At 39.3% G+C, this 12,477-nt stretch overlaps 2 protein-coding genes across 7 annotated transcripts in view; one reads left to right on the plus strand and one right to left on the minus strand.

The window, feature by feature from the left end:
• Positions 1 to 3,949, plus strand: part of NR3C2 (nuclear receptor subfamily 3 group C member 2) — a 190,416-nt gene extending 186,467 nt beyond the window's left edge. For 2 of the 3 annotated variants that reach the window (XM_058839197.1, XM_058839195.1), the window contains one exon: positions 119 to 3,949. In XM_058839197.1, the coding sequence (XP_058695180.1) occupies positions 119 to 274 (156 nt within the window). In that variant the 3' untranslated portion in view covers positions 275 to 3,949. The remainder of the gene's footprint in view (positions 1 to 118) is intronic. The other variant, XM_058839198.1, reaches the window with a different exon arrangement.
• Positions 1 to 12,477, minus strand: part of ARHGAP10 (Rho GTPase activating protein 10) — a 352,903-nt gene that overhangs the window by 206,148 nt on the left and 134,278 nt on the right. For 2 of the 4 annotated variants that reach the window (XR_009277693.1, XR_009277692.1), the window contains exon 23: positions 8,529 to 9,067. Coding sequence is in view for 1 of the 4 variants with exons in the window: in XM_058839199.1 (XP_058695182.1) it covers positions 8,979 to 9,067 (89 nt within the window). In the remaining 3 variants the exon portion in view is untranslated. Of the gene's footprint in view, positions 1 to 7,842; positions 9,068 to 12,477 lie in introns of those variants that run through there. The other 2 variants (XR_009277694.1, XM_058839199.1) reach the window with 2 other exon arrangements.

The following is a 12,477-nucleotide window of genomic DNA, read 5'->3' on the forward strand; positions in this document are numbered from 1 at the left end:
GGACTGTTGGGTCAGAGTAAGATGTTGTTTCTTAGAAATAATTAATTATCAGTAAGCTGTTGTTTGCATGCAAAAATCTTGGTGTTTTTCCTAAACAGTGTTTCTTTCTGTATTTCAGCTCGTTAGTGACTTATTGGAATTCTGCTTCTACACCTTCCGAGAGTCTCAGGCACTGAAAGTAGAGTTTCCAGCCATGCTGGTGGAAATCATCAGTGACCAGCTACCAAAGGTGGAATCTGGGAATGCCAAGCCCCTGTACTTTCACAGGAAGTGATAGAAAATGTCTTAAATGGAAGAACTTTGCCTTAAGTTTCCCTGTGTTATTCCACACCCATGAAGGACCCAAGAAACCATATTTTAAACATGCTCTTTACACTTGTTCAGCAGTCTCTGAATAGTCTAAAATCATACGAAGGGTTTGGGGGAATGGAAAGCAGTTGACTTGGATTTGGCAAGACCTAGATGTTTGGAAATTACCCCATAACCCTAAAACACTTAGAAAATGTTCCTGTTCCTCTGGATGAAAAGCCATATCTAGTCAATAACTCTTTGATTTTGATATTTTAACAGATGGAGTTTTAAATATGCCATGTAGTTTCTGGTATTGTTTGCTTGTTTTAAAAGGGTTCGAGAACTAATGAGAACTTTTTAAAGCTTACCCTTGGTTTGCACATAAAACGTAAAGTCAATATGGGGCATTAATATTCTTTTCTTGTAAAAAAAAAACAAACAAAAAAACAAAAAAAAAAAACCCAAACAAAAACTATATATATATATACACATATATATACACACACACAAACCCTAACGTGTAAAGTAATAACAGAACATTTGGTGTGGAATACTGTTATCCCCACCTGTGGCATTTGTTATCCCATATTATCCCATCATAGATGATATACACTGTGTTAAGTGTCTATTTACTATTTAATTCAAAAGGATAAGATGTGAAAGACAAATGCCCTGGTATCAATTTATAGTATCTATTGTGCTGGCTTTACAAATAATTTTTTGCAGTCTTTTGCTGTACTGTACATTGCTGTATGTATAAATTGTGAAGGACCTGAAATAAGGTGTAAGGAACTTTTGTAAATGAGACAAAAAATCTTTAATGGTTAATAGGATGAACGGGAAAGTATTTTTGAAAGAACTCTATTTTGCTGGAGACTATTTAAGTACTATCTTTGTCTAAACAAACAAGGTAATTTTTTTGTAAAGTGAAATGTTCTGCATGCATAATGAACCGTTTACAGTGTATTTAAGAAAGGGAAAGCTGTGCCTTTTTTAGCATCATATCTAATTTACCATCCTACAGTATCTGTTGTAAATAACCACGCTTAACCTTTTCCGTTGTGTTTTAAGCCTTTCTATTTCTCTCTCTATTTTCCTCCCCTTTTGTCTCTCTCTTGCAAGCGTATGTGACTTGAGCACATCTTAGAACTCCTGCTTCATATATCTGTAGGAAACTACACATTTTAGTGTTTGCCACTTTACCAAGGTTTCATTTAACAAGACAAATTATGGTCTCTCTCCAAAGCTTTTGCCAGCTTAATGATCTAGTGAGTTCTTGCCCTCTATTCCCTTTCTCTCTCAGGGGAACGGGGGTGAGCAACATGTTGAATGATTTTTCTTTTTTTTACTAAGGTTTCCCAGATTGTTTGTTTTTGGTTTATTTTTTGTTTTGTTTTTTTTTTTCCTTTGAATACTGGATCTACGAAGCATCTTAAAAGGTCAGATTATTATTTCAGAGGGGGGAGAGCGATTTCTGGTTATGCTGAAGGGAACATGCAGATCATTACAGTAAGTATATCAAAGAGATTTGTACTGGTGAGAGGGATGGTGAGGGATGATAAGGGCAGATAAGCTGAGTAGAATTTTTAGTGATAAACTAAAAGCGTCTGCAATTTTATAAGCATTTTGTAATAATCGGGATACATCCAAGAAGACAAATGTTCACACTACAAGTTCAACTCAGTTGGTCTGATTTTGTCTCAAAAACGTTTTCTCTAGAATAAGACTGCAAAGAAAAGAATTTTTGAGGTGATTTTCACTATTTCACAATTTATAAGCAACTACAAGATTTTGGAGTAGAATAGAGGACAGGTGAACTTTTCTGAGGCTCAACTGTTGCTACCATATGCTCATGTTTAAATAGAATAGTTTTTCAGAGTTCTAATCTGTAGTGTTCTCTCTGGGTGCCACTGGTATTTTTGAGCTATAGTGTGTCCCTTGGCCGGTCAGAATGTAGCATTTCTTGTCAATGGTGGTCGAATTAAGAGTTCTACACCCTTTCTGAACCCAAATTTGGAGGTGCACTCTGGTGCACTGAAGACAGTCAGCGCTACTTGTCTTTTTAAATGACACCTGCCTTATGCAATGGGTAATCTGTAAAGACTGTATTCAGAGAGGTTTTTTATATATAAATATATACATACATATATTATTTGCATTTTGGAAGTCTAATTCATAGGCAGATCTTTAAATACTGACCTGCACAGCAATATGAAAGCCAAACTTCCAACGTGAGATATACAGCATGCAGACTGGTTGTTTACAGTAAAGACACAGTCATACATCCATCTCTTAATTTACTTTTTTTAAAAGTCTAAAATAGAAGATTTCAAAGCCAGGTTCTGGGTGAATACAGTCTGCAGCAGCTTTTTATATTAACAAAGTTACTGCCTCCTTTTCTGTCTCAGAGTAACTTTGCTTGACTAAAATAGCAAAGCCATATTCTACACTTCACTGTTAAATGCCTGTCCCAGTCCAAATTGTTGTCTGTTTGCTCCTATTTTTGTACCTTATTACTTTTAATCTTGGTTTGGTACAATTCATAATTCACAGAAACTTCATATAATTAAACACACTAAATTAGTTTTAAAAAGCAATTTATATCTTTATGCAAAAACGTATGTCTGTCTTTGCAAACAACTGTAAGCAGATTATAATAAATCCTTTACTTTAATCACCTGTTGTTTATGAAACCATTCATTGATTATTATTTTTTTTTTGCTAGAGATCATTGAAGTAATAGATACAATTGGATATAGATGTTGTAAGAGGCAGTATTCTCTTATCAAGGACACCTAAGCAGAATAGCCATCACTTTTTTTATCTAAACCTGTGTACAGAAAAAAGAAAAAGAAACCACAAAACCCAACCCTAGTTTTTAGCTACCAGGAAGTTCGTTACGTTCTTTTGAATTTGTTTAGAATGAAATAGGCATTTGTCTCCTGCAAAATACAAGACAAGCTATAACAGCTTTTAGAAAGTGGGCTTTTGTTCATTGAGCTAAATTATTTTGTTGTAAGAAGGAACAGGGATATGCAGCAAGAGCATTGTATACACAGTTAAAATGTAAGATAGTGTAATGTACTGCAGTGGGTATTTCAGGAATACTACACACATCGTGCGACTGAGCAGTTGCACAGAGTAAAATAGAAAAGACTAAAGTTTGCAATATCAAAATCTTATTAAAAAGATACTTTACAATCAATCATGCAAAAAGCTAATTCACAGGGTGGTGTTTTTCACTGACTTGTTTAAACATTTATGAAATTAAAAAATTCTACAGTTAATGCACTTTTAATTGTTTATTAAAGATTTGACTTTTTTTAGAGCAATGTTTTCAGCTGGAGGTCAATGACTTGATAAGATAGACAGCAGTTCTGAGGCCAGGAAGCTCAGAGGAATGTTTAAGAATTCTTGGAGTTTAAATAGATTCCTGGATGAAAAATAAAAGCAGCCAGCAGTATCGTGTAAACAGTAAAATCTATGCATAATGATGCATTTATAATTAGGGGTTTGCTTCTGTATGTTTAAAGCTTTTTAAATAAATAGAAAATATTGTTTGGTCTTTATGTTAATGTCTGCAAGTACCTACTTTTTTTTTTCTTTTTTTTTATACAAATTGTACAAATATACATGAATTAAACTGGTTTGATTGCAAGTATTTCTTGCATTTTAATCTCAGCTAGCTGCTGATGCAGTGATATCCTTAGAGACAAGCCTTCTGCTCATGTAGGAACAATACAGAACCAGAGAGTGGGTTGGGTTGGAAGGGACCTTAAAAATCATCCAGTTCCAACCTCCAGCCATGGGCAGGGACACTTTCCACTCGACCAGGTGCTCAGAGCCTCATTTAACCTGGACATGGACACTTCAACATAAAGTAACTTGAAATACACCACAACATCTTTCTTCAGACAGTTGGAGTGTTGGTTCCAGCAATCTCTGTCAGCTCTGGGTGTTGCTGCACCTGCAGTGGCTTTGGCCCAGGAGCAGCTCCTCAGGCTGTAAGACAGGGAATGTCCAACATTGAGGAACATGGTTCATTTCACCTGGGTCCCAGTGTTTGACAAATGATGTGCTGACACTTTTCTGGGCACAAGCTGCATCCCACTGGAAGGAACAAACTTTCAGTACCCAGGCCAGCCTGGGCTCCAGTTTCTGTTAACCTTCTGCTGCTCTTCCCATTGACCAAAGTTAGTGAATCCATTCTCTTGCCCTGAGAGAAATTCTATTTTATATACACAAGATTTTCCCACTGACCCTGCCTTCTCAGGGTCAGACCTTTTCCAGTTGCAATTACAGTAAGTTAGCAGGAGTTTTATTTCCCCTTCTAACTATCTTCCTTTGTTCTGGGTAAAACAGTTCACCACCAAGTTTGCACAAAGCCTGATCTGTGTTGTAAGACCACCATTTAATTGCATTTAGGTCTTTCAATAATAAGTTGCATAAACTTTTTTATTGCCAAAAAATCCTTGCACCTGCTTTCTCTGTGTGGAATTGTCAGAAGGAAAGAATAGTAGGGGATCAGCAGTATTAAGAAAAATTTCCCATATGTTTACAAGCAGATGCATCTGTCATATGCTGTTCTAGAAATGACAATGCTATCACTCATACTTGAAATCATAATGAAACTTGTAACCTGACCTCAAGCTGAGGCACTCAGGTATCTGCAGAGACACTGGGAGTTCGTGAGGAGTACAATATTACTAAGAAAGGAGTGGAAAAAATGCCCTTTCCTGCCACAGAGTTTGCTTGGTAAACCATGCCCTGCCATAAGGTTTTTGAGGTGTTCTTCCTTTAATTGTAGATGTTGACAGAGTGAAGTTTATTTGGCGCTTACCTGTGGCTACTGTAAGGACAGATGAGGGCAGACTGTTGGACTCTGATGTAGAAAACAATGTCCAAGACACATTCAGCTGAAGAGGTGAAACTCCAGTGAAGACTTTCAGTGAAACCCAGTTTAGCAGTGGTGCATTTACAGCCTACACAGACCCTCTGTCAGCAACTTTCCTCCTTAAACTGCAAACCAGGTAAGAATTGTGAAATGGGTTAAGAGAACAAGGAACAGCACTGAGGAAGGCAAATTTCTGCCCAGGTCTCTTCTGTGACACAATTACAGAGGCTTGGGTAGCAAAAGCTGCAAGCAGTGTGGGAGGAACATGTATTTTCATTACAGGACAGATACATCAGCTAATGAGATTTTTCTCTCACTCCTCATAAAAGACGGCATCAGAAGGAAACCTGCCATGAAGATCAGCTGGGACAACACTTAACAACCTTCAGCAGCCTAGAAACCCAAGGGCTTTTCACCCAGGAGAGTGAAAGTGCTGCTGGCCAAGGCCCAGCACTGCACCCTGGCCAGTGACTAACAGGCTATAAATTTCTGCTGAGCCCAGCTGGGCAGGAGTCTTAGCTTGGCCATTAATTATTCAGCAAACACATTCGACCTTAATCCCCAGGCTGAGGGATTCAATCTCTGTCCCACAGTGATGGCAAGGCCAATGCTGTTTTGCATAAAAAACACATTTGGGGTGCTTTTAATGCAAAAATTCGTGAATTTTTTTCCTAATTCACACTCTAATTTTCAGCCCATGTCATACATTCACTACCAGCAGCCTCAGCTTTTGAAAACTGACAAGTCCACGGCCCTGCCCACAGTAACCAGCACAGAGCAAAGGAAGGGAACCCAACCCAAGGATTAATTCCTCTGTGCCCACAGGTGTGACAGGGAGCAGTTCCATGAAAGAGGACAGAGGGCACACCCACAGAGAATGACCACTCCTGCTGCCAGGCCAATAGAAGGATCCTGCAACCAGCTTCCTCCAGAATGGACTCCCTGTCCTCCCTCCTGTCTCAACAGCACGTTATTGCACTCCTCCAAAATCTACCAAGCCACAGATAAGATAGACAAGAAGCATGCCCTAAAGGCTACCTTCAGGAAAGCAAGCATTCTCAAAGCCTTTCTTTTGGCTTGCTTTTTTTGTTGTTTTTTTTTTTAATTTTAGCATCTTTTAATTTCCACTTCCAAGCAGTCAGTACTGAGGGCATCGCTTCCAGCTCTTCTCAGCAGCAAGGATGAAGAACGAGCTGTGCTGTGGCTACTGGGCTGTGCAAGTCTGTACTTGGCATTGGTGTAACTGGGCTGATGTGGAAACCCATCTGGTGGGTAGCAGTTCCCACAGCTGAATTCCTCAGAGGCAGTGTGGTTAGCCTGAAAGCCAGATCTGATCTGGCTCTGCTCACACCACTGCCTTCAGACAACGGCTGGGATGTGAGAAAGTTTGGATTAGTGTTACTTCTGTTCAGTGTATCACTTCTGAGTAGAAAAGTTTTCTTCTCATTTGGGTTCTGTGTAGCTCCAGGAGTAACAGGAGTCTCAAAACACCTCACCAAAAGGTGAAACAGGCTCGCAGAACTGCATGGAAGAGACACTAAGACTATTACTCCTTCCCTATGTATCTGCCTTTTTTAAACAACCTCAGTTATAAGGAAAAAAAGCCCCACCACACAGAGCTAGAGCTGAGAAGCACATTGAGAATTTTGGAGGAGAGCAGCCAGAACAAGATCAAACTGCCCTGCAGGTTTAAAACAACAAAACAAATGGAAGCAACTTCCAGAGCTTGTAAGCTTCAAGTTATCAGAGCTTCACCATCTGACAAGCCAGCATACCTAGCTGCCACACCTGCAAGGCTAACAGCAAAGATTTATATTCTCCCTCTTCTTTCAACATTTTCTACCAACTGGTAGCCATGAAAACTGAGTCTGGCACACAAATACCATCTTGCCTCCAGAATGAACCTTTAAGGCCACAGATGAGTTGATAGAGCTGTGAGCCCAACATGAAACCCAGCCAGAACGGAGCTTTGCCATGTGAACAAATCTGAGCAAGGAAACCTGCAAGCTGTTGCTGCAAATACTGGTGCAGCTATTTCCTTACCACTGAATCAAGAAGCAAATCAGAAGTTATTTTCAATGCTTGGGTCACTTAGCCAAGACAAGAACTGCCTAAAAGCTTTGTGGCAGGGAGTCACCACTCCAGTACCAGAAGAATTTACCAAATGAAGCCACTCCAAGCAATGAGGGTCAGTGCTGGAGAGCTGTACTGGCTTGCTCCACCATTGCTCCATCTAGAAATGATTTGTGCATATTCCAGTGGTCTGTGCAGTCTGGGCAAAGAACAAATTAATGGCATGGAGTTAAACCCTCAGGAGGGAAAAAGCCATCCCAAGCCCAAGGTACCATTAACCATTAACTGTTTAACTAATCTCATTTGTTAGGAAAACTTGCAAAGCTAAGTAGAGCTGCAGTAAATGACTTGAAATCCACAAAGTCAAAGTTAACAAATTTGACATTTAACAAAACTGAATTTAACGAAAAAGTGATTCTGTATTAGCATGTCATCCTGTCACACTTCCCTGCATCCTCTCCACTGTCTTACTTGAAGGAGAGAAAAATAAAAAAAATCGTGATAAACTGCATGTGACTTTTAAAAAGTTCTGCAAATTTTGAGGCATCAATAAGCCCTCGTAGTTGGCAATCAGAGGGAAGGAAGACAGGCAAGGTGAGCAAGCAGATAAAAGAGACAAGAGATAAAATGCAGGAATTCTCCAGGACGCAAAAGCATCATAGCCAGAGATTCTCTTTTCCCATTTGGCTTGAACTTCCAGAGCTGTCCATTTTGTGTGAGGAAAGCTCCCCATCCCTTTTGGAGCTTGCTTGAGGCTGACTGCACAGAGCTGCCAATAATTATTTCATGCCACAGCTTCCAGAACCAGAGCAAAATACTCTGCAACATAGGAATGACAAGTCAAATAACAAATAACATTTTATTTCATTTACAGTGATATTTTTGAGTAGCAAAGGAACCATGACATATAGGAGCCTGTAATAAAAGTTCATGTGTCTTATCTTTATAAAATAAATGAAATCATACACGCAACATAAATGAATGTGCTCTTTGAAGACATTTGAAAAATGTCATGTCTTGGTAACTATTATTTTTACTTACTGATGTCTGTTCTGCACTGGCTATTCCACTCTGAAATATAATTTAATTGTCAGCATGATAGCTTTTTTTATCCATCAGTATCTTCCAAACCTAAAATGATCATAGAATCATAGAATGGATTGGGTAGGGAGGGACCTTAAAGATCATGTAGTTCCAATCCCCTGCCATGGGCAGGGACACCTTCCACTATACCAGGCTGGTCAGAGCCTCATCCAACCTGTCCTTGAACACTTCCAGGGACGGGCAGCCACAGCTGCTCTGGGCAACCTGTGCCAGGGCCTCATCATCCTCACATTCTGTTAAAAATGCTGGTTATCAAAGCATAATCTCCAGGACACTAAGTTGATTCACAGATCAACCAAATACTTGACTTCAAAAGCTATTTATCTTGCAAACAAACATACTACTACTGCTCTTTACAACTGAAAAAACAAGCAACCTATTAAAAAATTGAGCTATCCCTCCATTCCTCTTTCTTGCCCCCATCCATTCCAACCCCCAAAGAATCTTTCTTTGTAATTCATGTTTGGCAACACTTAATGTCTTTATACAGATTTAAGATCTTCAATCCGTAGTCCAGCTCTTCACTGATTAAAAGCAGTCACAGAAGTAGAGACAAGTGACTAGAACAAAAATCCATGGATACCATGTACACCTTCTTGGCGTTCAATGCACAAAGCTATAAAAACTGAACATAATTTTGTGGAATTAGTCCTCTCTTGCCATTTAACGTGCCTTCTAGCCATCCTGGCTCTCTGGAAAATTGCACTGCAAAAGAAAGGGAGAGAACATTACTGCATCTTTTTATGTTTGAATTAGTACTTTTCAGCTTTAGCTCCACAACACCAGACAAAGCATCCATAAAAACTTCCCATCATCTGCAATGACCAGTTTAAGAATCTGGCTAGGAAAGATAAAGAGGATTATTAACTTGACTTAAATACTTCATAATGTACTTCTGCAAAGTCTACACGGTGAAATAGCTTTTAGGTGCAGGAGACTTCATTAAGGAAAGGGTTAATGGAGCTTAGGACATATTTATAAATTAGAAAAATCTGTGCCGTAGGGGAAAAGTCAGAATTTATATCAAGCAGTGGAAAACACTTTCAGTAGGTGGGGCAAAACAAGAGCAAAACCTGTCTTGAGCAGAAGTGATGAATCTGGAAGCTCAGAGGCACAGAAGCACAGCATAGGACCTTACTTGGCATGGAAAGTAAGCATGGAAAGAATTATAGGGAAAATAGAAATGAGCCAGATGTCATTCCAAGTATCATCTCTTCAGAGTAGAGCTGCTATTAGAAGTGACCAGTGGACAAAATCTGAATCATTTTTCTGATTAAATCCTGTCTCTAAAATTCAAATACATAGTGCAATTCACAAAACATAAAGCAAAGGCTTGAACAGCTCCTTCTGCCATCCTAAGTGCTTACCGCTGCTGATCCCAAAGTTTATGCAAGAGTATCCATGAATATAAAATAAGAAATATTTCAGCTTGGACTCTCAATGCCCCAGAAGTTACTCTGTGAGCAAAAGAACTAATGAAATCTGACTTCCTGTATATATATGTTGACCATATTTGACAGGAAGTTAAAAAAGAAGCATAAGCCTCCTTTCTTTGGAAAACAGACTAAAAAGTCCTCAAATTCCCCTCTGAGATGTCTTTTAAGGATATAATAGAGATACCTATTTACCTATGTAACTGTAAAATCCCACACTTTTTAGCAACCCACAACATTTTCTACTGTATTAATTTATCCTCACAGTACTTCTTAGACAGTATTTAGGGAAGACATCAGACAAATGCTGAAACATGCTGCCAGCCATGTCAGTGCTTTATTTAAAACACATTAACACATTGGGAAATGTGATATTTGTAGCCTTTTACATATCAGGGAAATAACAGTTGAGAGAGAGCAACATGTTAAGTCTCACTTCCAAAAGCATTTTAAGGCTCTTAACTTGAGGACTTAAAAACATACTTTCCCTATTTTTTTCCTTGTGTCAGACAGCTGTGCCCAGAAACCACACTTTAAACAACAGCTCCAAAGAACCCAGAAAATAAAACTGCTTTCAAATGCTACTGATAGTTTAGATTCAGCACGAAATTCTGGGCTTATATTTGTAATAAATATGTTCAACAAAAAGATTCCAAAGGAAAAATGTGCATAGACAAATTACCTTTTAGGATCTGTGCTCACACAGTAACTTACATTACCATTAGTAATTAGCAGGCCCTCCTCTCCTTTTGTCATTACTATTCTGCAATTACAGAGTACACATGCATTTGAAACTGCATGGCTGACACCACCACAAACCTCCCTCCAGAAGCTGTAATTCTACATTTCCAGCAAATGCGCCAGAAGCCAGCCAAACCCCTCCCTGAGGCCTCCCATACCTATGGAGCACATCTGTATTAGAGGAAATAAACTCAAAAAAAAAAAAAAACAACCAAAAAACATATTAGGAAGAAAAACAACTAGAAAATGTAGCAGTAGGAAATTTCTACCTGCCCTCTGGTGCTTAACCTTAATTTCCATTAGAAGGGCGGTAGATACCACTGGCATGTGAGTGTTTATAAATCCCAGGCCTGCTCAAACTGAGGAGAGCCCCCAGCTGAGGGGGATCACACTGAAATTAAAATTTACCTAAAGTTTATATGCAGGGGAGGAAATGCTCAAACTATGCTGAATCACATAACTCAACACAACAGCAAACTTCCAAAGAAATATTTTCTAAGCAGGTTTGGTAAGATGATGGTGAACTCTGCACACTGCAGCACAGTCATGGCCCAGCAGTTGGGTTTGAGTGGCAAACACCATTATCACCCCAGAAGATGAGACCTAGCTGGCACAACTGAGCTCTGGGCTTAGGAAATTAAATATTGCACATGTACATTACACAGCTGAGGGCCTCACTTGCTGGCAGACAGTTCTTTTAGACTCCAGGAAGACTGAAGAAGGAATTACCACTCAATTACACCTAAGGCCACCATTTCTAGAGATCTTTGTTTATTAAAAAAACACAGTAAAAAAGTAATTCTTAATGTTCAGCATCTGTGGTGACTCACAGCAGGGAAGGCTGCTGTCCCCACTCCAATCACTTTGTGCAAGGAAAGGTAAGATACTCGTGTACATCACTGACTGCTTCTCTAGGCAAATTATATTAATGAAGGTGCCATCCAAAAGCAAAGCTGCTTTAAGCTCCAGTGATCCTGTTTTCTTTGCTAATCCATTTCTGAAATACAGCGTACAACAGCATGCAATTTTTAAAATCAAAATCACTTAACCACACAAACCCCATTCCTCTATCATGCACAGCTCTTAAACCCAGGACACAGCCTATTTCTGAAAAAATACCCTGCTCAACTGAAGACTTCTATAGTGTCCCCTTTCTGTCATTTCTTCTCAGTCAACAACAATTACAGTTCTTAGCACTTTCTCAGGCCTGCCTCATTTAAAAATACCTTGCTGTAGAAATTAAACACTTGCCCTTAAAACTACAACTCATTACGAGAGCAATCATCCCATAGGACTAAGGGTTCGTGTTGGCACGGGACAGGAGGGGAAAATAGCTGCAGTATAAAAGGTACAGAGCAGAGAACTAAACAGGAAACATTTTCAGCAAGATTTAACGAGTGCATAGCAGAACTGTACAACAAGCCCAAGCACATAACCAGCACTAAAAGCCATCACCTCTTAGGACAGTGCAAATAGCAGCCAAGTTGAGAGCTCAGAGGGGGCAGTGACTTCCTCAGTACCTGCTGTAAAGCCTTTTCAGCAGTCTCACTCATGGAAGCAAAGTGCAGAGAAGGAAGACGTCTGAGCATCAGTATGACAGCAAGTGCTATGGAACAATCATCCCAACTCAAATCCCAACAAAATCTATAGACTTGGAACTTGTAGTGAGATCTGATTTCTTCTAATCAAGAAACACCATCAGGTCAGCTTGCAGCTTGGCACGTGCAGCCTTGCCTCTTACTTTTCTGTATTCTCCAATGGAAATAGCTTTGATATTGCCAATGTTATTATTTTCTAACTGCAAATACATAAAATTTGCAGTCAGCTCTTCCCAGAGACCCAATGCCATAAGCAGACTTTGCTCTGCTCTGGCAGCTCAAAAGTTTCACAGGTCTCAACCATTATTGAGAGCAAGACTCACTTCCTCAGCAGTATTATTAG

The sequence above is a fragment of the Poecile atricapillus genome, chromosome 4 (assembly GCF_030490865.1).
Source record: "Poecile atricapillus isolate bPoeAtr1 chromosome 4, bPoeAtr1.hap1, whole genome shotgun sequence".
NCBI classification, from domain to species: domain Eukaryota; kingdom Metazoa; phylum Chordata; class Aves; order Passeriformes; family Paridae; genus Poecile; species Poecile atricapillus.